At 43.2% G+C, this 24,704-nt stretch overlaps 1 protein-coding gene across 2 annotated transcripts in view; it reads right to left on the bottom strand.

Moving 5' to 3' along the window:
* gry (trafficking protein particle complex subunit 11 gry) overlaps positions 1 to 24,704 on the bottom strand; it is a 286,176-nt gene that overhangs the window by 146,297 nt on the left and 115,175 nt on the right. For both annotated transcript variants that reach the window (XM_068344871.1, XM_068344872.1), the window contains exon 7: positions 4,456 to 4,686. In XM_068344871.1, the coding sequence (XP_068200972.1) occupies positions 4,456 to 4,686 (231 nt within the window). The remainder of the gene's footprint in view (positions 1 to 4,455; positions 4,687 to 24,704) is intronic.

Raw genomic sequence — 24,704 nt, 5'->3', positions numbered from 1 at the left:
TCGCGCGATGGAACACCGTCGGTTCGCGCGACGGAATACCGTCGGTTCGCGCGACGGAACACCGTCGGTTCGCACGACCGAACACCCTCGGTTCGCGCGACCGAACACCCTCGGTTCGCGCGACCGAACACCCTCGGTTCGCACGACCGAACACCCTCGGTTCGCGCGACCGAACACCCTCGGTTCGCGCGACCGAACACCCTCGGTTCGCGCGACCGAACACCGTAGGTTCGCGCGACCGAACACCGTAGGTTCGCGCGACGGAACACCGTAGGTTCGCGCGACGGAACACCGTAGGTTCGCGCGACGGAACACCGTAGGTTCGCGCGGCGGAACACCGTAGGTTCGCGCGATGGAACACCGTAGGTTCGCGCGACGGAACACCGTAGGTTCGCGCGGCGGAACACCGTAGGTTCGCGCGACCGAACACCGTAGGTTCGTGCGACGGAACCCCGTCGGTTCGCGCGACGGAACCGCGTCGGTTCGCGCGACGGAACACCGTCGGTTCGCGCAACGGAACACCGTCGGTTCGCGCGACGGAACACCGTCCGTCCGCGCGACGGAACACCGTCCGTTCGCGCGATGGAATACTGTTGGTTCGCGTGCTGGCGAACATTGGAGAGCATATGCGCGGTCGCGCATGAGCGTAGACGTGCAGGCACGTGGGCGTGCGGTCGCGCAGGAACGTGGGCGTGTGGCCGCGCAGGCACGTGGGCGCGCGGGTGAGCACAGGCGGTCGGGAGACCGATGGCGCGTCGGCAAGTGATGGCGCGTTGACGAGCGAGGGCGCGTTCTGCGAGGCGATAGCTCGCAGGAGAGTGACGGAGCGTTGGCAAGCGATGGCGCGTCGGCAAGCGACGGCGCGTTGGCGAGCGGTGGTGCGTTAACAAAACGCTAGCGAGCAGAAGAATAATCGCGTGGGTGCGTAGGCGATTGCCAATGCTAGAGAGGCTAGTGATGGTTAGCGCGCATCGCGCTAACAGAAGGCGCGCAGGTGCATCAGGAAGGTGAGCGCTGAAGCCAGCTGTTAATCAGGCGATCCTAGACGGTCAGAAAACCGTTGGCGCCCATTGGTGCGTGGCAAAGAAGGGCGCGCAGATGTGCGCTGGCAAATGAAGAAAGCTGGCAAACAGAAGGACAGAAGAAAAGGTGAGCGCTGGCGAGCAGGAGGAAGATCTACGGCAAGACTCAGCTACCGGAGATCGTGGTCCACAGCAGGCGAGCGCTAGATCGCTATTGATGGTGGTCAGGGGAACTGACACGTGTGGCAGATCGATGGCGATCGTTGACGCGTAGGAGATCGCTGGCGAGCAGGTGAACGTCGACGCGTCTAAGGTCGCTGGCGAGCTGATGATCGCTGATGAGCAGAAGGCAACGCGTGGAAGCCTGCGCATAGAAGAAGAGTCCTTGACCCAGACCTGAACCGAAGTTCTAGATCGCGAGGGCGAACGTGGGCGCACAGGGCGCGTAACAGGAACCAACAGGAACAGCAGAGATGATCATCATGAGAGCCCTGACGAACAGGAGAGCGCTGACGAACAGGAGAGCGCTGACGAACAGGAGAGCGCTGGCGAACAGGAGAGCGCTAGCGATCAGGAAGCGCTGATGAGCAGGAGAGCGCCTGTGCGCTAACACTAAGCAGGAGCAGGAGAGAACACAGCAGAATGGCGCGCAGGGGAACCCTGACATGCAAGGGAAAAACCCCCGTGGGAGGCAACCCTTTGCCCCGAAGGGATCGTTGTCCGTCGGGAGACAGATGTTCGTCGGAAGACCGTTGCCTGTCCGCCAGGAGACTGATGTCCGTCGGAAGACCGTTGCCCGTCGGGAAGACCGTTGCCCGTCGGGAAGACCGTTGTCCGTCGGGAAGACCGTTGCCCGTCGGAAGACGAGGTCAGACTGCTGTCCATCTGTACCAGGGCGGAAGATCAAGAAGAAGAAGTTGTAGGCTGCAAACGGAGATTCAAAAAGGCGCCTCTTAGCACCCTTATAGGGAGATGAGAGGCCCTTACGGCGAAGGAGGCCAACAGCAACAGCAGCAGAAGAATCCTCCGAAGAGGAGTCTCTATGAGTGTACTCTCTCGCGAACGAAAGAGAAACACTTCGTAGAAGAGACTGGTCAGCCAGTGACCTAAAAGGAGCAATCCTCCGAAGAGGGGCTCCTGCAGTTGCCCAGCCCCTTGAGCGAAACTGCAGGTGTGACCGCTCAGCACCAAGAGCATAGTCGCACGAAAAAAAGGCAAGAGAAAATCCCCCCAAAAGGGGAAAAACTCAAGCCTGGACAGGAAAAACTTTCCTCGGAAGCAAAGTTACCCACCCAAGGAGGCAAGCCTCCTGAAAGTTCTAAAATGAACTGGAGAGCTGTCAATCGTCACGGGAGTACTTCCAGTAGAAGGGGACACGCCCCTGACGAAAACCCAAAGGGGAGGCAGCAAAAGCCGAATCCCCAGGCCTCAACAAGACAGCTCACACCGTTGCCATATTACAGAAACGAACTACATCGGTAACTGTAAAAAAATAAAACAAAAATCATTAGTACACATTCATTCCCCCGGGAAGGCTCCGAAGAGGAATCCCGAGGGAAAGGAAACAAGAATTACACAACAGGCACGTGCCCTCATAACCACTTACACTCACGGAAGGAGAGCTGTAACCAAAACAGAATTATAACAATTATGATTATGAAACTGTGTAATTATGTAATTTAAAAAAGAATGAACACTAAAGAAAGAACGAAAACCCCGAAAGGAATCATTCTACAAGCTGAAAAATTAACAACTACAATTAGATTCATAAACTAATTGAGACAAAACGTACGGCGTAGCAACCCCCCCACACGGGAAGGAAGCTACAAGGGGCGTAGTAAAACGTAGTAAAAGGGTGAACGACCTCAAGAGAGAGAGAGAAAGACCGAAGTCAAACTCGATCGCAACCCATAAATTACGCCGTGGTGGCCTAACTGCCGAGGACTCCACGGAGATATTGTACACTACACACACAACTCTGAAAAGGAAACTTACTGATTTCTACACTCAAATATATATACAAATATGAAAACATGTTTGAATATATATTGAGTAAAAGAAAAGTAAGTGATTAAGTAAAGACAAAACAACAATGGCTGCCAAGCGAGGACCAAGACAGAGACGTCTGTCCCAGTCCGAGCCAAAAGTGAACGTGAGCATTCACCTGTGTGTGAGGGGGGGGAGGGGTAGCTAGCTACCACTCCCCTACCCCCCCCCCCCCCCCGCTAACTAGCGCGGGGGTAATACACCCTCGTTAAATTCTAATGGCTCGCCATTTCAGCTGCGCTAAAAGGTAAACCCAATGTAAATAGCGTGGTTTGTATTTCTGTTACGAACAAACCATATTTATTGTGTAATACTGTAGTGTTATTGTTATATCAACTACAGTACAGTACTATGTACAAACTGCTGTTACGTGTATGGTGAGTTTGAACGGAGCAAGTTGATCTGTCGAAAAATTTAAGCACTTAGCTAATTAAGCTGTACTGCACTGATAGTACTGTACATATATTACAATAATATACACTACAGTATCAGCAAGTGCTATATTACAAATGAACAATGGTGTTTTGTTGTTACAGTACATTATTTACGTAGAAGTGTCCCGATGACTAGTGTTATATATACGGTACCGTAGTCTTACATTGTACGTAGTACATGAGTGTACATGTACTGAACACTTACTGAAATGTGTTCATTCATTAACACAATATTTAAACTGTGATAGAAACCACATAAAATCAATATTAGGCAGTACTGTGGTTTAATCAATGTGTTAGTCGACTGCGCATAAGCAATAGGCAGTGAGTGTTTAGGTTAGGGCAGCAAGTATTTGCATAATCTTGTTTTTCACGAGTGTCTTTGTTACCTAATCCATGTGAATAAAGAGGGCCGACTATAAAGCAGTACAGTTGGTTACCTAATGTGTTAGTCTACCGCCCCTAGGCAGTGGTCTGTATCTCGGGAGGGATATGAGTTGATCTACCCTTGGGTGTCTCTGTTACCTAACTCGGGATAATAAGGAGGGCTGACTGTACTGCAAAGTTGATTTTGATTTTAGTCTTGCTGACTAGTTATAACTACCTCATCAATTTTCAATGGTTGTTCCAGGTTTGCTGAACTCCTACTCCTATGAATGGACCATGATTGTATTTGTGTAAGAACATACTACTGTACTATAAAGACACAAATATGTTACAGTAGAATAGGGTATGTCTACCAAAAGAGAATGTAAATATTAAGATAGGGAAATCATACACTCATTTAGATCACCACCTGCGAGTAGCCTCACATGGCTGGGAGCATCAGGGAAATGGGGGTTATTGTACCAAATAGTTTTTTCTTTAGAGTCAAAGAGTCAAGGCCATTTCTTCCAAAGGAACAGCAATGAACTCTAGGAGGAGTCATTGAAATAATTACTAATAATACTTACTGCTTGGAAAGCCATGCATAGTGCTCAAATATAAGTTCCTTTGGACCAGTCTTCTGCCGGAAAAGGTCAATATGACGACGAAACTGAGCAATGGCATCTCTAGGAAGATTCAGAGCAAAATCAAGCCGACATATTTTGTAGTTAATTATTGCTGCAACGACGCGAATTTCATGGAGGTTTGTATCTGTTGATCTTAGCTCAAGAAGATGATGGTAACTCTGAGCATAGTGCCTACAAAAAAATATAAAACCACATGTTATGATGGTATATCTAATGTTTAAACAGTAAAATACATGAATGAAAGTCCAATTACTCATCCCATTCATGAAACACTACGAGAAATATTTACTGAACAATACTGGTGGAGTATATATATGGAGGCTGCAAAACTATACTGTACTAGTTAATTACCTACAACAGAATTATCAGCACACTGTCCAATGATAAATAAAATCATGGAAATTTAGTCCTCAAAGTAGGAATCCCTTGTCAGTTTTTCCGCATCTTACAAATTTTTAAAATATAAAGACAAATCCTCCAAAGTTTACTTAAAAAAAGGGGGCAACAATACTTCGACAAATTATAAAAAAAAGATAATAGCCAAAGTAACCATATACCATATGAAAAAGATACGTTCAGTGTGTGTTTGGGAGCTGGAAAGTTAGCTAGTTCAACATGATCATGGTTAGACACCTCACAAGTAACAACCCATCCACAAATCCCAACCCTCCATTGTTCTCCATCAGGTGATCTTGCTATCACTAGCTAACTAGGCTAAAAATCTAACAAGAATTTCTGCATTTAGATATTAATTGAATTGACATTCTATGAACTATATATCAATTTTTTCACATTTCACCACCAACAGTTTAAAGATATTTTTTTTCTAAGTATTCAGTAAGCTGGTCGCACTATCTTTAGTAAGTTCTGTGTATTGTATACTAATCGACGTAAACAGCAGCAACATGAAGAATTCCTACAGCTATTTGTTATCAATATGTAAAATGCTTTTAAAAAGTAAAAAAAATATTGCACTACATTTACTTTCAATGACCATTTATTTTTTTTTCTAGTACTATTATGCAATCTTGCTGCATACTGTACATACTGATTTTTGGCGAGTAGTCCATCAAGCTAAGTTAAACAAGTTTCTTAATAACTATGCCATCATACTAATATATGTTAACTATATATTATTTTGAAAATATATTATGGATAATATTTAAAACATTAGCTGGAGGTCAGATTAGAGGAAAATGTTAACCTTAATCAAGGAAAAATGTTTAGTATGCAATCTTAGCTTGTAAGGTAGAACAGCTGGCATAAGGGAATAGACTTTGGGTGACATGACAGCCAGCGTGAATTACAGGCTGAAGGTGAGAGAGGAAGCAATTGATTGTAGAGACATAGCTTCATCAGCCAATGGAGATGGAGACAAGGATGTAACTGAATTGGTAACACTGGATAATTGTTGGAACAAGTATAATATGAATTTCTTCTAGTTTCTTAAAGAATCGATCCATTAATGTCCGGGTGGTGGCTCTTTTCTGTTCCTCATAACCTGGTGGTATAAATCATCATAAACAGCAGCCGAAACCTCTGTGAACCTTTCAAACTTTTGGGCCTGTAATCCATGCTTTAATAGAGCCTCATTAATTGGAGCAGATGATTCTGCACTTATTTTTGTCTTAAATTCCTAGTTGGTTCTGCCACCACTTCTGCTTCCATTTCATCTTTCTCTTCCTCTCTGCTTTGAGCTAGTTTCAAAAGGTTTTCATTTGTAAATATCATAATTTTTCCAGAACCTTTGTAATGTTATTTTTACACCGCCAATGTGACGTAAATAATATTTGTTAAACAACACTATAATAATCCTTGTTCCAGTGTCTCGATAAGTGATGTAGTGTTCGGGGGAGGAAAAATAACCTTAACGTTTGGATAAAAGTCATCCATGAATAAGGGGGGGTGACCTGGGGTGTTGACCAGCTGCAAAAAACTGTTAAACAGGATGTCCTTCTCCAGGAAATATTTCTGTACCTTCAAGATGAAATGATAGAAGAACCAGTCGATATAAAAGTAATTGTAACCCAGCCTTTGGGATTACCTTTTCACCAGAAAAAAATAAAAAGGAATTTGGCATTGTTTATGGTTCTCTGTATGGTACAATAACAGAGGTTTCAACTTCAAATCCCTAGAGCAGGGATGTCCAACCTGCAGCCCGTGGGCCGCAACTCAATGTTTGGATGCGGCCCACTATTGACTCATTAAAAAAAGAAAGTTTTTAGCAAATTTATCATGTAGTGGGCTAGAGAGTCTTCATGTAATTTAATTAAAATGCTTTATATTTAATAAATAAGATAATAAAATAATAGATGGCTCAGTAAAGCAGCAACCTTAAAATTATTTCAATTATTGTTGCCTGAAATAAGTGTTCTTGGAAAAAAAAAGAAGCAAAATGTGGATTTTTTTAGAAAATGAAGAATGGTTGAATGATTTATCTTTCTTTGTAGACACCACCAAAGTATTAGCTGAACTTAATTTGAATTTACAAGGAAAGGACCAGTTATGTTCCTCAATGTTTGAGCGGATAACTAGTTTTATAAAGAAATTAGAACTTTTTATAGAACAGCTAAAAGCTGGTAACATTGTACAGTTTTGTAGTCTCTCTGAAAGAGAAAAAGTTTTCTGTAAACTTTGAAAAATATACAAAACTATATTAAGATTTGCTTGGAGAGTTTACAGTTAGATTTTCTGATTTTAAAAAGATTGAAATTGAGTTAAAACTATTTAATGACCAATTTTCATTTCAATATGATAAAGCACCAGTTGAGTACCAACTTGAACTGATTGAGCTGCAAAGTCGGCAAGGTTTAAAAACTTTCCAGAGAGAGCACACACTTCCTTTATTTTATAAGAAATTGCATTCTCTCAATAAATTCAATCAAATTATAAATTTATCCAGAAAATTATTATGTATGTGGGGAAGTACATACTCTTGCGAACAGTTTTTTCCAGCATGAAAAACGTTAAAACTGAAGAAAGAAATAGGTTGACCGACAGACATTTGGCAAACATTCTTAGAATTAAAAATATGTACATCTTTCGATGCAGATATTGAAAACATTATGGCTGGAAGACAAAGTCATAAGTCTCATTGAAATAATATTGATTAATTAAATTTAATGGGTTATTTTCTATGTATTTTTCTTCTTCTTTGTTGTAATAAAATGTATTCACATGGTTTTGTTTTATATTGTCCTTTTTTATTAAATTCTGGAAGACAGTCAAAATTCTCATTGAATTAATATTGGTTAATTAAATTTAATGTTTTTTTTTAAATTTAATTAACCAATATTGATTCAATGACGCTTTTGCCTTTGTCTTCCAGAATTTAATGAAAAATGACAATATAAAACAAAACCATGTGGATACACTTTATTACAACATTGCAATTATTGCAATGTTTATATGTAGCTTTACATAGAAAATAAAAAAAACATTAAATTTAATTAACCAATATTAATTCAAGGAAACGTTTGACTTTGTCTTCTAGAATTTAATAAAAAATGATACTATAAAACAAACTATGTGAATACACTTGATTACAACATGGTTTTGTTTTATATTGTAATTTTTCATTAAATTCTGGAAGACAAAGTCAAAAGTCTCATTGAATTAATATTGGTTAATTAAATGTAATGGTTTTTTTTTCTGTGTATAGCTACATATAAACATTACAATATTTACAATGTTGTAATAAGGTGTACTGTAGTAGTAAGAGAGAGAGAGAGAGAGAGAGAGAGAGAGAGAGAGAGAGAGAGAGAGAGAGAGAGAGAGAGAGAGAGAGAGAGGGAGGGAGTTTTAAATATACTGAATGAAAATTATGATAAGTTATAACACATTGATGGTTATGTAATATTAACTGTATAGATGTTTTGAATAAGTTATAAATAGTATAACAATACTTTGTTACTTTATTCATACAGACATATTCTTGAGAGCGGCAGCTAGACATCAGCTGATCTGATCACAGCCAAAAGTAAAACAAAAAGATATCAGTAATATTTGATTGTTAAAACACACCCAGAATTTAAAGCACAATTAACTATTTAAATAGTAGCAATTTTCTAAAATGCAATGAAGTTTCCTAAAAAAAATAGTGATTTGCTGATGAAATTGGATGCCGTAATTTAAGTTACGATTGAAATGGATTTATACACAGTATACATGGGTAAGAGTGGCAAATGGAAGAGTAGTAGAAAGGGCATTAATGGATTATGTGTTGATAACTAAAAGAATGTTTGGAAGATTGAAAGACGTGCACGTGTTTAGGGGTATGGCTAACGGTATGTCTGATCATTTTTTGGTGAAAGGAAAATTAGTTGTAGCAAAAGAGTGGGGGAATAGAGTAGGTGGATGTAAAAGGGAGCTAGTGAGGGTTGAAGAGCTAATAAAACCGGGGGTAAAAAGTAAATATCAGGAAAGGTTGAAAATGGCATATAACGAGGTGAGAGTAAGAGAAACTGGTAATTTAGAGGAGGAGTGGAAGTTAGCAAAAGAAAATTTTGTTGGGATTGCAAGTGATGTATGTGGCAAGAAGGTTGTTGGAGGCAGCATGAGGAAGGGCAGTGAATGGTGGAATGAAGGAGTGAAGGTAAAAGTGGAAGAGAAAAAGAGGGCTTTTGAAGAATGGCTGCAGAGTAATAGTATAGAGAAGTATGAAAAATATAGAGAGCAAAAGGTGGAAGTAAAGCGCAAGGTACGTGAGGCAAAGAGGGCAGCTGACCTGAGGTGGGGTCAGGGACTGGGTCAGTCATATGAAGAGAATAAGAAGAAGTTTTGGAAAGAAGTGAAGAGAGTAAGGAAGGCCGGCGCAAGAATTGAAGAGACAGTGAAAGATGGAAATGGAAGGTTGTTAAAAGGAGAGGAGGCAAGGAAAAGGTGGGCGGAATATTTTGAAAGTTTGCTGAATGTTGAGGATGATAGGGAGGCAGATATAATTGCGGTTCCAGGTGTTGAGGTGCCAGTGATGGGAGATGAGAATGAGAGAGAGATTACAATAGAGGAAGTGAGGAGAGCACTAGATGAAACGAGAGTAGGAAAAGCATCTGGTATGGATGGTGTGAAAGCTGAGATGTTGAAGGAAGGGGGTGTGACTGTACTTGAATGGTTGGTGAGATTGTTTAATGTGTGTTTTGTGTTGTCAATGGTACCAGTAGATTGGGTCTGTGCATGTATTGTACCACTATATAAGGGTAAGGGAGATGTGCATGAGTGTTGTAATTCAAGAGGTATTAGTTTGTTGAGTGTAGTTGGAAAAGTGTATGGTAGAATACTGATTAATAGGATTAAGGATAAAACAGAGAATGCAATCTTGGAAGTACAGGGTGGTTTTAGAAGAGGTAGGGGTTGTATGAATCAGATTTTTACAGTTAGGCAGATATGCGAGAAATATTTAGCAAAAGGTAAGGAGGTGTATGTTGCGTTTATGGATCTGGAGAAAGCATATGATAGAGTTGATAGGGAAGCAATGTGGAATGTGATGAGGTTATATGGAGTTGGTGGAAGGTTGTTGCAAGCAGTGAAAAGTTTCTACACAGGTAGTAAAGCATGTGTTAGAATAGGAAATGAGGTGAGCGATTGGTTTCCGGTGAGAGTGGGGCTGAGACAGGGATGTGTGATGTCGCCGTGGTTGTTTAACTTGTATGTTGATGGAGTGGTGAGAGAGGTGAATGCTAGAGTGCTTGGACGAGGATTAAAACTGGTAGGCGAGAATGATCATGAATGGGAGGTAAATCAGTTGTTGTTTGCGGATGATACTGTACTGGTAGCAGACACAGAAGAGAAGCTTGACCGACTAGTGACAGAATTTGGAAGGGTGTGTGAGAGAAGGAAGTTGAGAGTTAATGTGGGTAAGAGTAAGGTTATGAGATGTACGAGAAGGGAAGGTGGTGCAAGGTTGAATGTCATGTTGAATGGAGAGTTATTTGAGGAGGTGGATCAGTTTAAGTACTTGGGGTCTGTTGTTGCAGCAAATGGTGGAGTGGAAGCAGATGTACGTCAGAGAGTGAATGAAGGTTGCAAAGTGTTGGGGGCAGTTAAGGGAGTAGTAAAAAATAGAGGATTGGGCATGAATGTAAAGAGAGTTCTATATGAGAAAGTGATTGTACCAACTGTGATGTATGGATCGGAGTTGTGGGGAATGAAAGTGATGGAGAGACAGAAATTGAATGTGTTTGAGATGAAGTGTCTGAGGAGTATGGCTGGTGTATCTCGAGTAGATAGGGTTAGGAACGAAGTGGTGAGGGTGAGAACGGGTGTAAGAAATGAGTTAGCGGCTAGAGTGGATATGAATGTGTTGAGGTGGTTTGGCCATGTTGAGAGAATGGAAAATGGCTGTCTGCTAAAGAAGGTGATGAATGCAAGAGTTGATGGTAGAAGTACAAGAGGAAGGCCAAGGTTTGGGTGGATGGATGGTGTGAAGAAAGCTCTGGGTGATAGGAGGATAGATGTGAGAGAGGCAAGAGAGCGTGCTAGAAATAGGAATGAATGGCGAGCGATTGTGACGCAGTTCCGGTAGGCCCTGCTGCTTCCTCCGGTGCCTTAGATGACCGCGGAGGTAGCAGCAGTAGGGGACTCAGCAGTATGAAGCTTCATCTTGTGGTGGAAATGTGGGAGGTTGGGCTGTGGCACCCTAGCAGTACCAGCTGAACTCGGCTGAGTCCCTGGTTAGGCTGGAGGAACGTAGAGAGTAGAGGTCCCCTTTTTTTTGCTTTGTTTCTTGTTGTTGTCGGCTACCCCCCAAAATTGGGGGAAGTGCCTTTGGTATATGTATGTATGTATGTATGTTTTTAGTGTTGTATTTAATTGATACTTTTTAAGGAAACCAATTTTGGTTTCTTCATCTATATGTAAGTATTGTATAACACGAGAGAGAGAGAGAGAGAGAGAGAGAGAGAGAGAGAGAGAGAGAGAGAGAGAGAGAGAGAGAGAGAGAGAGAGAGAGAATCAGCTGCTGTAATCAAACACCCTGTTTTTGTTTGTTTCTTGTATCACTTGAAGCAAGGAATTGTTAACCACAACTATCAATAGTCATACTAATTTCATTCTTAAACTTAACTCAGGTTGCCACATGTGAACTAAATTTTATTTGTTACAGAGAGAGAGAGAGAGAGAGAGAGAGAGAGAGAGAGAGAGAGAGAGAGAGAGAGAGAGAGAGAGAGAGAGAGAGGTTTTTATATACCGTTTACTATACAAAAACAAATTTATATTGTTTAAAATATATGACAGAAAATATTGCCGACTCGTTACCAAAAGTTAGGCTATTCACTGCCGATAAATGAACGCAGCCTACATATGAATATCTTGGAACACCCACAGGGAAAAAAATTAAACTTTTATATATACTGTACAAAACAAAAATAATGCTTGTTTGGGCTCAGGCCATGTCGTCCTGATGGAAGGTTCCTTTACGTAGCTTCGTAGGGTATATTTGACTACAGTGATATTCCCCGAGAATTTACATTAAGGTCTCCAGAATTCTAACTCCTGGCGCGAATATCCTTAAAGTTTCCTTTAAGGATATCGCATAATATCAGAGGGCGTATATCTTGATACGACACAGCAATTTTCACCCCAAATAGCATTTTCGCTTTGAGGGGGAAAGTGGCAAAAATAGAAAGGGAGCCGTTATCAAGGTACCCTTCCTCCGTTACTATTTGAGTATCTAGATGGTGCCATCGTCGCTGCCATGTTTATTCCTTTATCTGTAGGGATCTCACTTGGTGATTTTCTCGGTTGCTCTCTCGTTACTTTGGATTTATCCTGCAATCTCCAGCCTCTTCAGCCTCTGGAAAGTTGAGTATTTGATCTTTATATTGTATAAATTTTAGCTCTTGCCTCACAGTGAAATTAAGTCAAATCAAGTTAAACTTAATGGAAGAGCTGTTGCCTGAACCGGAGGCGTCATGGGCACTGTCGTTCATAACGCATGAGTTATTTAGTTAGCCAGAACGACTTTCCCAGTATAAATAGCATAAATTAAGATAGCTATTTAGTTTTCATTGCTAGGAATTAATTATATTATGCCGATACTATTCGTAAGTTTCGGCGATTTAGGTAACCGAACCTTGCTCACGCTAGGCTTCCTAGCCTAGGCGTTTCAGTTTACTTTCATGCATGACATAATAGACATTCCTAGTGTTATTAAATTTAAATGAAGCTATTTAGGCAACTTATACATGTGAGATATATTGATTGCTTATAAAATTTCCTCTTCTAAGTTAGTATATGAGAGAGATTTGGTGATTTAGGTAGTCGATTCTCGCTGCCACTGGGCTACTAGTCTAGTGGCTTTAGTATACTTTCATACATATTCCCCGGTTACCCTCGTGTATCGTTTTATCAATTCAGGTGGAGATAGATATCTTAGAATTATTATATAAAGTGATACTCGTCTCTAGTGGAGACCTAAGGGTAATCCCTCCTTCCCTCGGAGTGTAGCCTTAGGCTACAACCCTAGTCGGTCGTGCCTCGAGTTGTCATTCAGGCAGGACTAGGCTAGGGTTTTTCTGTCCCTTCCCTTAGCCGCAAATGGCAGGTTTTGGGTTTCGGTCAGAACCTCAGAGTAGATAGTCGCTGCTGGCAGGGTGAATAGTCATTCCCCTGTCGGATAAACGCTGCCGACATAGGAGGCTAGCCCTCCCTAGACTGCACCTGAAGGGGTTATATGATATTGCTACCTTCTCCCTGTGGTCTAGTAGACTAGTCCTGTGCTTGCACACCCTAGGCTGAAGAAGAGACATTCTTCTGCTGCCTAGGATGGCGTCGGCAATGGAACTCTGTTTCTCTCTTGCTTAGGGGTGGCGGCAAGATTGCTGCCAGCCCCTTAACTATATTGGCAGACCCTAGGCTGGTGAATAGATATTCTCCTGCTGCCTCATACAGGACCCTTTTCCCTTACCCCCTCTGTCCTTTAGTGATGGCCTAGCCATCACAACCCTTTGGCCATCGTCCTACAATCTCACCACTTGCCGGAAGGTTGTAGGGCCAGCTCGGGCTCCTGGTTGTAGTGGCCTAGTCACTCAGCTTTCCCTTATGGACGCAAGGCTCCGGGAGAGCTGTGTTGGCAGAGGATCCCTTTACTGTAGAGTGTTCTTCAGTCCTTTCTTGGACTGCCATTCAAAAACCTGTGGCCAGCAGAGACCGGCAATGGTTGTGGATGGGTGGAAGCCTGAACAATACATTCTCCCCTTCAATTTGAACCCTCATTATGGAGGAAGGTAGTAAGACAGAGCTCTTACATCATCCTTCACTCCTTGGTTTCTCTCTCTCTATCGGCTAGTGCCGCCGGGTACTAACCTAACCGGCAGCTGCCGGCCACTACCCTAGCCGGCAAGATGCTGGCTGGACTTCTGCGCCGACAGCCAACAAGCCGCCGGCACAACTGAGTTGGCCGGCAAAGGCCTTCCGGGTTCAGACTGCCGGCCACTACCCTGACCATCAAGACACCGTCTGGAGTAGAGCGCCGACAGCCGGTGACCTGCCGACAGCCGGTGACCTGCCGACAGCCGGCAATGCGACGCCTCAACTGTGCCCCAGGTACTAGCCTTGCCGGCAACATGCCGGCTAGAACTACGGTATATGACTGTACAGTAGACAGTATATTTGCAGTATAGATCATACTGAAAACAGAAAACTATAGTATAAAGTATACAATAGTTAAATTTCCAACATACTATGTGTGTCCATACGCAGTCTATTGTTGAGACCATACTATATAAGGAAAGGAGATTTCTTTCCATATACTGATAGATGATCAGTTACAAATGACCCTCATTATTAAACCTTTGGGAAGTCAGCGTTAAGTTACACTTATCTATCCTTACAGGGTAGAACTCTTCCAATGGGCCTCCTGAATAGGATAACTCTAGGCTTTAATTTTGAGGGAGGTCACAGCAATTGGCTGGACAGGAAACATATGTATGTGTCTTTCCTAATTCATTTCTAGCTTGCCTATCCTAAGCTATATGCAATAAAATGCAAAAATATTATTAATAATATTTATATAGTTTATCAAGTGAGATGAACTACCATATACTCATTTCGTTTTCCTCTCTTTACAGGAGGACCACCCTTAGTGCCGGCGAGTCTTCTGCAACGTCAGGAGCAAGGACTTCTGCGGCCACGAGGAGTGCAGGGCGCACTCCCTCTGTTCCATCACCGAAGGAACTCTCAAGTATTGGGTGTGTAATGTATGCAAAGCCTTGGTTACTGAGGCCTTTGATGACCCCAAGACAACTGAGTCAAGGGATGCAGCACGAAGTAAGCTGCGTAGATGGGTCCGTGGCTTCCAAAAAAACGCCACGGGGCCTTACCTTCCAAATGACCGGATGAGGGCCCATCTGTTCCCTAAGGCATCTGCGGATGCCGTCATACCACAGCCTCACCCTGAGATCCCTTGCGTCCAGATTTCCTTAGATACGGATGTCTCAGATGCGATGAAGGACATCCATCTAGATGAGAGGATGTCAGAGGTGTCAGAAGACACCGAGAAGGACCTTCTTGCGGAAGGTCAGAAGAGGAGTCTACCTTGGCTCCTGAAACCTAAGAGGATGAAGTCAAATCAGTGTCTATTTCGTTGGTTCCAGCCCCAGAACCAGTGCCCTCTACGTCCTCTGCTCCTCCATCTGATGAAATGGGGAAGACCCTGTCTACCCTCATGTCAATGATGGAGAAATTTCAGTAGCAGAGTGAAGAAAAGGAAGCTGCATTGAGGAAGGAGATACATTATCTCGCAGCGTCCCGCGGGTCTCACAAGAGACTCAACGTGAAGGATCTTCCTTCATGTTCTGAAGTAAAACCTTGGAGGCATGCAGAGTACATGCCGATAACAAACGGGAAGATATTTATTTCAGAGAAGCTGGGAGCCGTCCTCATCGAAGATGTTGACTTTTGGCCCAGTTTTGAGTCTTATCCAGACTGCTTCGTCCGTCTGAAGGCGGAACGTGTCTAAAGAGGAGACAGAGCCGTAAGAGGTCATAGTTCTTGACCATGGAAAAGCTCAGGCTTTAATGGCTAGCAGTAAGAAACACCCTTCTTTTCTTGCTCCAGCTACACTAGCCTTTCCCTTTGTGGAAAAAGGGTTCAAGGCAGTGATGAAGGCAGTAGAAGCTGGGAAACCTTGTCCTACACTTGAGGAGTGTAGGCCCTTATCCCTAGCTCTGCCTACAGATCACAAGGACTAGAAGGAAATACATCTTACCTTCTCAATCGGGAAGTTGGAGGCGGATATTGCTGGACGCCAGTTCAGTGAAAACCTCCTTAAGTTGTCTGATTTTCTCTTGCGCAGAGAGCAAGAGATAAAGGAAAGGCTTGCCGCATCTCTGTCCCTCCAGACTACCTTGGAGGCAATGACAAGTGATCATAGATCCCCAGATATGTTTATGGTCGTGGCCAAGTCACATTTGGCAACACTGGTCAAGGACCTATATGGCTTCGTTAGAGCCAGAAGGGCATGTAGGGAGTTCGTGTTTGCTTCGGCTGCGGTGAAGCACGAACCCAGGAAGTTGATATCTTCCAATATCTGGGGAAAGGACCTCTTCCCGAGTGAAGTGGTCAAGGAAATAGTCGACAAGGCTGCCACGGAGAACAGGAATCTTCTCCAAAAGTGGGGTATGTCGTCTAAGAGTATGTCTTCCCCGGATGAGGGTCCCACCCCGAAAAGGAAGATAAAGAGGCCAAGGTTGCCCTCTCGCCCCGCCAGACAACAACAACTTCCCATGACCGTGGTGCTCCAGATGGTGGCACAACCACAACCCACCTACCAGATGGTACCCGAGCAGATGGTGACCCAGTCACCAGTCTTTACTCCTGCCTGTGAGAGGCAGACCACTACCTTTCGCCCTAAAGGTAGAGGGTCAAATAGAGGTTCCTCTAAACGCCCCTCAAGAGGAAGAGCGCGTAGGGGAGGGCGCGGTCAAGGAGGCAAGTCCTCCGGACAACCAAAGCAATGAGATGCTTCCGGTAGGAGGAAGACTCCAATCATTTCGGGATCGTTGGACCTTCGATCCCTGGGCCCACAGCCTGATGAAGAACGGACTAGGTTGGAGCTGAAAGACAGCTCCACCATCATTTCCTGAATTCTTCCAACACTCCACCCCCGCACTGGAAGAATATACCCGAGAACTCTTGAGCAAATGGGTGATAAGGAGGGCAAAGTCCATCAAATTCCAAGGAAGGCTGTTTTGTGTTCCCAAGAAGGACTCAGACAAATTCAGAGTCCTTCTGGACTTGTCGCCACTCAACAAGTTCATAAAAAACTACAAGTTCAGGATGCTGACCCTTCAACAGATAAGGACCCTGCTGCCAAAACGGGTGTACACAGTCTCCATAGACAAGGCAGATGCCTATTGGCATATTCCAATCAATCGCCAACTCTCCTCCTACCTAGGATTCAGGCTACAGAAGAAGAAATACGTATTCAGAGCCATGCCCTTCGGACTAAACATAGCCCCAAGGATCTTTACAAAGCTTGCACATGCAGTCGTTCAACAACTACACCTAGAAGGCGTCCAGGTGGTAGCCTACCTGGACGATTGGCTGGTGTGGGCAGCATCCGAGACGAAATGCATGCAAGCATCCAAGAAGGTGATCCAGTTCCTGGATCATCTGGGATTCAAGATCAATGTCAAAAAGTCCCGACTATCTCCAGCTTAGGAGTTTCAATGGCTTGGAATACATTGGAACTTACAGCCACCGCCTCTCCATTCCACCAAAGAAGAGGAGAGAGATAGCGGGATCTGTCAAGAGACTACTGAAATCCAACAGGATATCAAGATGCCAACAGGAGAGAGTGCTGGGCTCCCTTCAGTTTTCATCAGTGACAGACCCGGTGCTAAGAGCACAGTTAAAGGATGCATCAGGAGTCTGGAGAAGATACGCATCAAACGCTCGAAGAGATCTAAGAAGACCGATACCGACTCGACTACGATTACTTCTCAAGCGATGGTCGAAAGCCAAGAACCTGAAGAGGTCGGTGCCTCTGCAACCACCTCTACCTTCAGTCATCATCCACACGGACGCATCAAAGGAAGGATGGGGAGGTCACTCTCACCAACGGAAAGTCCAAGGGACTTGGTCCTCTCTATTAAAGACCTTCCACATCAACATTTTGGAGGCCATGGCAGTCTTTCTCACGCTGAAGAAATTGTCCCCTCGCCATTCAATCCATATAAGACTGATTCTGGACAGCGATGTGATAGTGAGATGTTTGAATCGTCAAGGTCCGAGATCACCTCAAATCAACCAAGTGATGTTGGCCATCTTCCGCTTGGCGGAAAAGAAGAGATGGCACTATCAGCAGTTCACCTTCAAGGGTTCCGCAATGTGACGGTGGACGCTCTATCCAGGCTCACGCCGATAGAGTCAGAAAGGTCCCTAGACGCAGGATCATTCTCCTTCATTTTACATCAAGTCCCAGAACTGGAGATCGACCTCTTCGTGACGAACGACAACAAGAAGCTACCTTGTTATGTGGCCCCTTACGAGGACCCTCTAGCGGAAGCAGTGGACGGCATGTCCCTCGACTGGAACAGATGGACCGGGATTTACCTGTTTCCTCCAACCAACCTTCTGTTGAAGGTCCTCAATAAGCTAAGATCCTTTCAGGGAACAGCAGCCCTAGTGGCTCCCAAGAGGTCGACAAGCAATTGGTTCCCTCTAGTATTGGAATTGCAGCTGAGGCTGGTCCCTCTGCCGGACCCAGTTCTGACTCAACAAGTACAGAAGTCGACTGTCTTCGCTTCATCACAGAAAACCCAAAACCTTCATCTCATGATTTTCTCTCCTTAGCAGTTAAGAAAAGGTTTTGGATCTCGAAAGACAGTATAAACTTCTTAGAAGAATATAAGTCTAAATCTACCAGAAGGCAATAAGAGTCGTCTTGGAAGAAGTGGGTTGCTTTTGTCAAGACAAGAAGACCAAAAGAGATCTCAACAGATTTCTGTTTATCCTTCTTTATTCACCTTTTCATGGACAAGGTTTAGCAGTCAACACGATAACAACGTGTAAATCAGCCTTGACTAAACCTTTGCTTTACGCCTTCCAAGTAGACTTATCCAACAAAATCTTTAACAAGATCCCTAAGGCCTGTGCTAGGCTTAGGCCTGCAGCACCTGAGAAGCCCATCTCATGGTCCTTGGATAAGGTCCTACACTTTGCCTCAACAGTGAACAATGAGGACTGCTCTCTGAAAGATCTGACTCAAAAAGTTATATTCTTGTTTGCTCTAGCCTCGGGGGCCAGAGTTAGTGAAATAGTGGCCCTGTCTCGGGATGAGGGCCATATTCAGTTCACAGAAGCGGGAGAACTGAATCTCTTTCCTGACCCAACGTTTCTCGACAAGAACGAGCTACCTACCAAAAGGTGGGGTCCCTGGAGAATCTGCCCTCTGAAGGAAGATGTCTCGCTGTGTCCAGTAGAGTGTCTAAAGGTCTATCTTCGTAGAACTTCAGACTTCAGGGGAGGCCAGCTCTTTAAAAGAGAAACATCGGGCTCAAACTTATCCCTAAAACAGCTAAGGGCGAAGATCACCTACTTCATTCACAGAGCGGATCCTGACAGAACACCCGCAGGTCACGATCCTAGAAAAATTGCTTCGTCATTGAACTTCTTCCAATACATGGATTTTGAGCGTCTTCGCTCATATACTGGATGGAAGTCATCCAGAGTGTTTTCTTAAACACTACACGAAGCAAGTGCAAGAGTTGAAAAGGTATGTGGTGGCAGCAGGTAGTGTGCTAAAACCTGTCGCTTAGCGCTGCAAGGAACAGTACAGTGGTACCTCTACATACGAATTTAATCCGTTCCACAACCGACTTCGGATGTAGAAAATGTTCGGATGTCGAAATGAATTTTCCCATAAGAATACATTGAAATAGGATTAATCCTTGGTTGAGCCCAAAAACCTATGAAAACTTCTTAATAAACTACTACACATAATTTCCCAAGAGAATAATGCACACTAAATTAGATAATAGACGTAAAAAAGAAGAATTATCAAAAAATGATAAATAAGAAACGGGTTTTTAGCGTCACTTTACCTTAGAAACTCCAGCGCAGGTGTTGTTGGTCTTGCTACGCAGAGAGGAGACAGACGGGCGGCGAGGAGGTAGAGAGGTTAACTACGATAAACGTACACTACCGTAACTTATTCTAACTTACACTAAGTGAACTTTAACATAACTTAGCTTATTTTTTTTTTAATTTTATATTTTATATTTTTTTTTACATTTTCTTTTTTCCTTTTTGATGATTTAATTTTAATCACTTTCACTCTCTACACTTAAAATTGATTGAATTTCTTTCGCTTCACTCTTTGCCATTTTCTTTGTTTCACTTTCTTTCGCTTTACTCTTTGCCGTTTTCTTTGAATCACTTACATCCTCTTCATCACGAGTTCGCTTCGTAGTTTTTTTAAAGAAATTATTGATAGATAGTTGCCTGGTACGGCTTTTCAGAATGTTTCGAAAGTAAGTTAGGCAAACATCATCGAACTGTGCAACTACACGACAAACCTGCAATTTTTTTGGATGGTATTTGTCGATGAAGTCGACCACGTCTTGATATTTTCCTAACACCTCTTTTATATGCGCCGAACCTAACACATGTTCTACCTCCTCGATCCCTTCCTCGTCATCACTCATGTGCTCAAACATAGCATGGAGTTCCTTGAGCTCCTCTGTGGTAAGTTCGTCGTGATGTTCGGCGACGAGTTCCGTAACGTCATCTGCGTCGACCTCCAGACCCATGGACTTGCCAAGGGAGACGATTTCCTCTATGTCTTCCGCTGCACCCACCACGGGATCAGGTTCGGGGTCAAAACCTTCGAAATCTCGGGGAGAAACTGCATCAGGCCACAGCTTCTTCCAGGCAGAATTGAGGGTCCGTCGAGTTAATCCCACCCAAGCCTGATCTATGATCTTCAAGCAGTGCACGATGTTGAAGTGGCTCCTCCAAAATTCACGCAAAGTTAAGTTGGTGCTTTGCGTGACATTAAAGCACTGCTTAAATAAGTGCTTGGTGTACAGCTTCTTAAAATTAGAGATGACTTGCTGGTCCATGGGGTGGAGGATAGAGGTGGTATTCGGTGGAAGATACAGCACCTTTATGAACTTAAATTCATCGAAGATATCATCTTCAAGTCCGGGGGGGTTAGCGGGTGCATTGTCAAGGCATAACAGGCACTTTAAAGGCAATTTCTGTTCATGAAGATACTTCTTCACAGAAGGGCCGAAAACTTGGTTAACCCATTGCACAAAGAACTGCCTAGTGACCCAGGCCTTCGAGTTGGATCGCCAGAAAACATGAAGCTGGTCCTTATCGACGTCGTGTGCCTTAAAGGACCTAGGGTTCTCGGAATGGTAAACTAGTAAGGGCTTGACTTTAAAGTCCCCGCTAGCGTTAGCACATAGGGCAAGAGTCAACCGATCCTTCATTGGCTTATGCCTGGGAAATTTCTTCTCTTTGGCAGTGATGTAGGTTCGACTGGGCATCTTCTTCCAAAACAGCCCGGTTTCATCACAATTAAACACTTGCTGCTCTACGTCGCCTTCTTCCAGCACAATCCTTTCAAAGTTCTTGACAAAGTCAGCTGCAGCCTTTGTGTCCGCACTAGCAGCCTCTCCGTGGCGAACAACTGAATGAATCCCGGACCGTTTCTTAAATTTCTCAAACCAGCCACGAGATGCCTTGAAATCGTCTGAGGAAGGTTCGGTTGAACTCTCCCCAGCATCACCCCCAGAGCTCTCCTCCTTCAAGTCCGTAAAGATGGCGTGCGCCTTCTCGCAGACGACGGTTTCGGTGATGGTGTCGCCAACAATCTCTCTGTCCTTGATCCAGATTAGCAGAAGTCGTTCCATCTCTTCTATGATAGGGCTACGGCGTTTTGAAATAATGGTGATCCCCTTAGAAGGTTTCACTGCTTTAATAGCTTCCTTCTGTTTAAGGATTGTCGAGATCGTCGACATATTACGGCCATACTGTTTAGCAAGTTCACTCATGCGGACGCCACGCTCATGTTTTTCAATAATTTCCTGCTTTACGTCTAAAGAAAGCATTTCCTTCTTCCTTTTCTCATCACTACCACTACCACTTGCAAAACTAAGCCTTTTAGGACCCATACTTTACGTAAATTACCGTAAAAGGATGCACGTAAAAAATCACGATTAAAACAGTACAATAATAGCAGAACGCACAGGGCACAACCGCAAGAAGCCGACGAGAACAGAGGACTGACCCAAGCCGCGCTAATTGAGGGTCCCTCTGAGGTCGAAGTGCTGCCTTCTATCGGCGGAAATAAAAAACATATCAGGCGCTATGAGCACCGACTACGCGTACGAGTATTGTTTACTTCGTGTCGAAAAAAAAATTCGGGTGTAGAGTAGGAACGTGTTCGAATTGTACTTCGCGTGTCGAAAAATTCAGATACAACCGGTACGACGAAAATTGCTTACTTCGTGTGTCGAAATAAAATTCGGGTGTAGAGTAAAAAATTTGCTCGAATTTTACTTCGGATGTTGGAAAATTCGGATGTAGATACGTTCGGATGTAGAGGTTCCACTGTAAATTGATTGGGACTGTCATGTATAAGGTGTACGTGTTGACACCTTACAGTGCAACATGTAAAGTGAAGTGTCCCCAGGGTGACACTATGGACTGTTCCAGTTATTAAAGGTGAAGAAACATTAAGTTAACACTTGTGCCATGTGTTCTTTAGGCAGTGTGAAAAGACAGTCATTCACAGAAATGAATATTAGAAAATTTATTAAATTTTCAGTTTGTTGGCATTAACTATGTTTCCTTTCAGGTGAAACAAGTATTTCTGGTCTCGTCTACATTTTTATGTTTCTTGGTATTCACTAGCATTTTTAGTGTTACAGGTACTATATAATGTATGTTTAATTACTATTTATTGATTACCAATAAATAATTGATTGGTATTTGCATCTTATTTCGCCCAAAATTTAAACAAAGATATGTGTGAGCATTATTTATTTATCCCTTTATAATCTGCATATTGACATCGAGAACAATTAAAATATCTTTGTTCTTACATGAACACAACCTTTTTCTGCCTATGCCTACTTTGTTCCTATACAGATACAAACTTGTCTGTTGTTGCATACAGCTAAGCCTGTATGTCTTGGATGCTATGGTGGCTTATGTAAACCTTTATTCGTATTGAGAATACAAACTTCGACTGGCTTTGTATACAGTGAGACCTGTATGCTTTTGTTGCTTGGTTTGTTCATATGGGATATGCAAACCTAAAGACTTTTCCCGAGTCTGGTATGACTCTTCCCTGCAGGGGGCAGGAAGCACTAACATAGTTCATGATTAGAAGTACAGTAATGACGTATAACGGTAACGTCATATGTCTCTAAGGTCTGAATGACCAAGGAAATATTGTCTTGAGGTTAAGGCACATTTGGAAATCCACAGATACATTAATGCTCTGGTAACCTTCCATCAGGACGACATGGCCTGAACCCAAAAAACGGATTTTGAGCGAAGCGAAAAATCTATTTCTGGGTGAGATAGCCATGTCGTCCTGATGGACCCGCCCTCCTTTCTATGAAAAGGCCTTGGCAGGATCCCCCCCGAAACTACTGTATCTGTAGCACCTTGCTCAACGCTACAAGGAATAAACATGGCGGCGACGATGGCGCCATCTAGATACTCAAATAGTAACGGAAGAAGGATACCTTGATAACGGCTTCCCTTCTATTTTTGCCACTTTCCCCCTCGAAGCGAAAACGCTATTCGGGGTGAAGATTACTATGTGTCGTATCAAGATATATGTCCCGATATTATGCGATATCCTTAAAGGAAACTTTAAGGATATTCGCGCCAGGAGTTAGAATTCTGGAGACCTTAAGGTAAATTCTCTGGGAATATCACTGTAGTCAAATATACCCTAGGAAGCTACTTAAAAGAACCTTCCATCAGGACGACATGGCTATCTCACCCAAAAATAGATTTTTTGCTTCAGTCAAAATCCGTTTAGTATACCATCATTAACACTACCACTAAATTATCAAAAGGTTAGAGAGATATAAAGATTGCCGAGAACGTAACCACCACTCTGGACTTGCATAGTTAAAAGTTGATTCCAATGTTGGTGTGGAAATTTTCCTTAAATAGGCTGTTTATTATGAAATTATGTTAATAAAATGAAGGGTAAATATAGTTTGGTTACATTTATTACCAGGGCCCGTACTTAGGGCTACCAATATACTTGGGAAGACAATAGATTCATTATGTTTTGTTGTGCTTGGCTCGCAGATACAGAAAATATATTTTTGAAAACTAGCAACCGCATAAATGGGGAATCGCACAATTCAAACACGCATAGAGTCAGGACCGTACTGTATTCCCTTAAGGGGACCGTCCGCCATGGGGTATTGACATAACAACTTTCAGAAATCAAAAATCGTTTTATTGCTTCTATGTATGCGTAAACATGTCGTACATGCTCCCCAGAAGTTCTAACCAATTATTTTTACAAATAACGAAGATATAGCGGTTTTTAAATGATGACGTCATCCTTACTGTGTCGTCTGCATGACTGAGTTTGACAAAATCGTCTTTGTGTGTTAATTTTGCATATCTATAGCGATTTTTCACTTATGTTTCAAGCCATCGTACGTCTGGCAGAAATGGAAGGCATTGGTAGAGTGTAGTTGAACGAAACCTACTCCTACGATAACAGAAGCCAAAGTTTCCAAAGATGCATAGATGTTATAATGCATGCGTTTGTTTACTTGAAGTTCTTATGTACATTGTGTTTCCACAACGTCCTCAGGAACTTTATAGCAAGGCCAATGTTACCTAAGGTTATAGAAAGAACAAATAGTCAATAATTTTTCCAAACAATGAAGATATAGCGGTCTTTAAATGATGACGTCGTCTGTATGACTGTTTGACAGATGCGTAGTTCTCTCTCTCTCTCTCTCTCTCTCTCTCGAATTATTTACCACTGCCATTTATACAAATACTATAATTCTCTCTCTCTTTCTCTATCGAATTATTTAAAACTGCCATTTATACAAATACTATAATAACAATGTTCAACACACACACACACACTCACACTCTCTCTCTCTCTCTCTCTCTCTCTCTCTCTCTCTCTCTCTCTCTCTCTCTCTGTTTCGAAATCTCGTACTTCTGGCAGAAATGAAAGGCATTGG

This window comes from Palaemon carinicauda, chromosome 21, assembly GCF_036898095.1.
Source record: "Palaemon carinicauda isolate YSFRI2023 chromosome 21, ASM3689809v2, whole genome shotgun sequence".
Lineage (NCBI taxonomy): Eukaryota > Metazoa > Arthropoda > Malacostraca > Decapoda > Palaemonidae > Palaemon > Palaemon carinicauda.
Note: the sequence above shows the minus strand (reverse complement) of the source record. Positions and strands in the feature narration are given on the sequence as shown.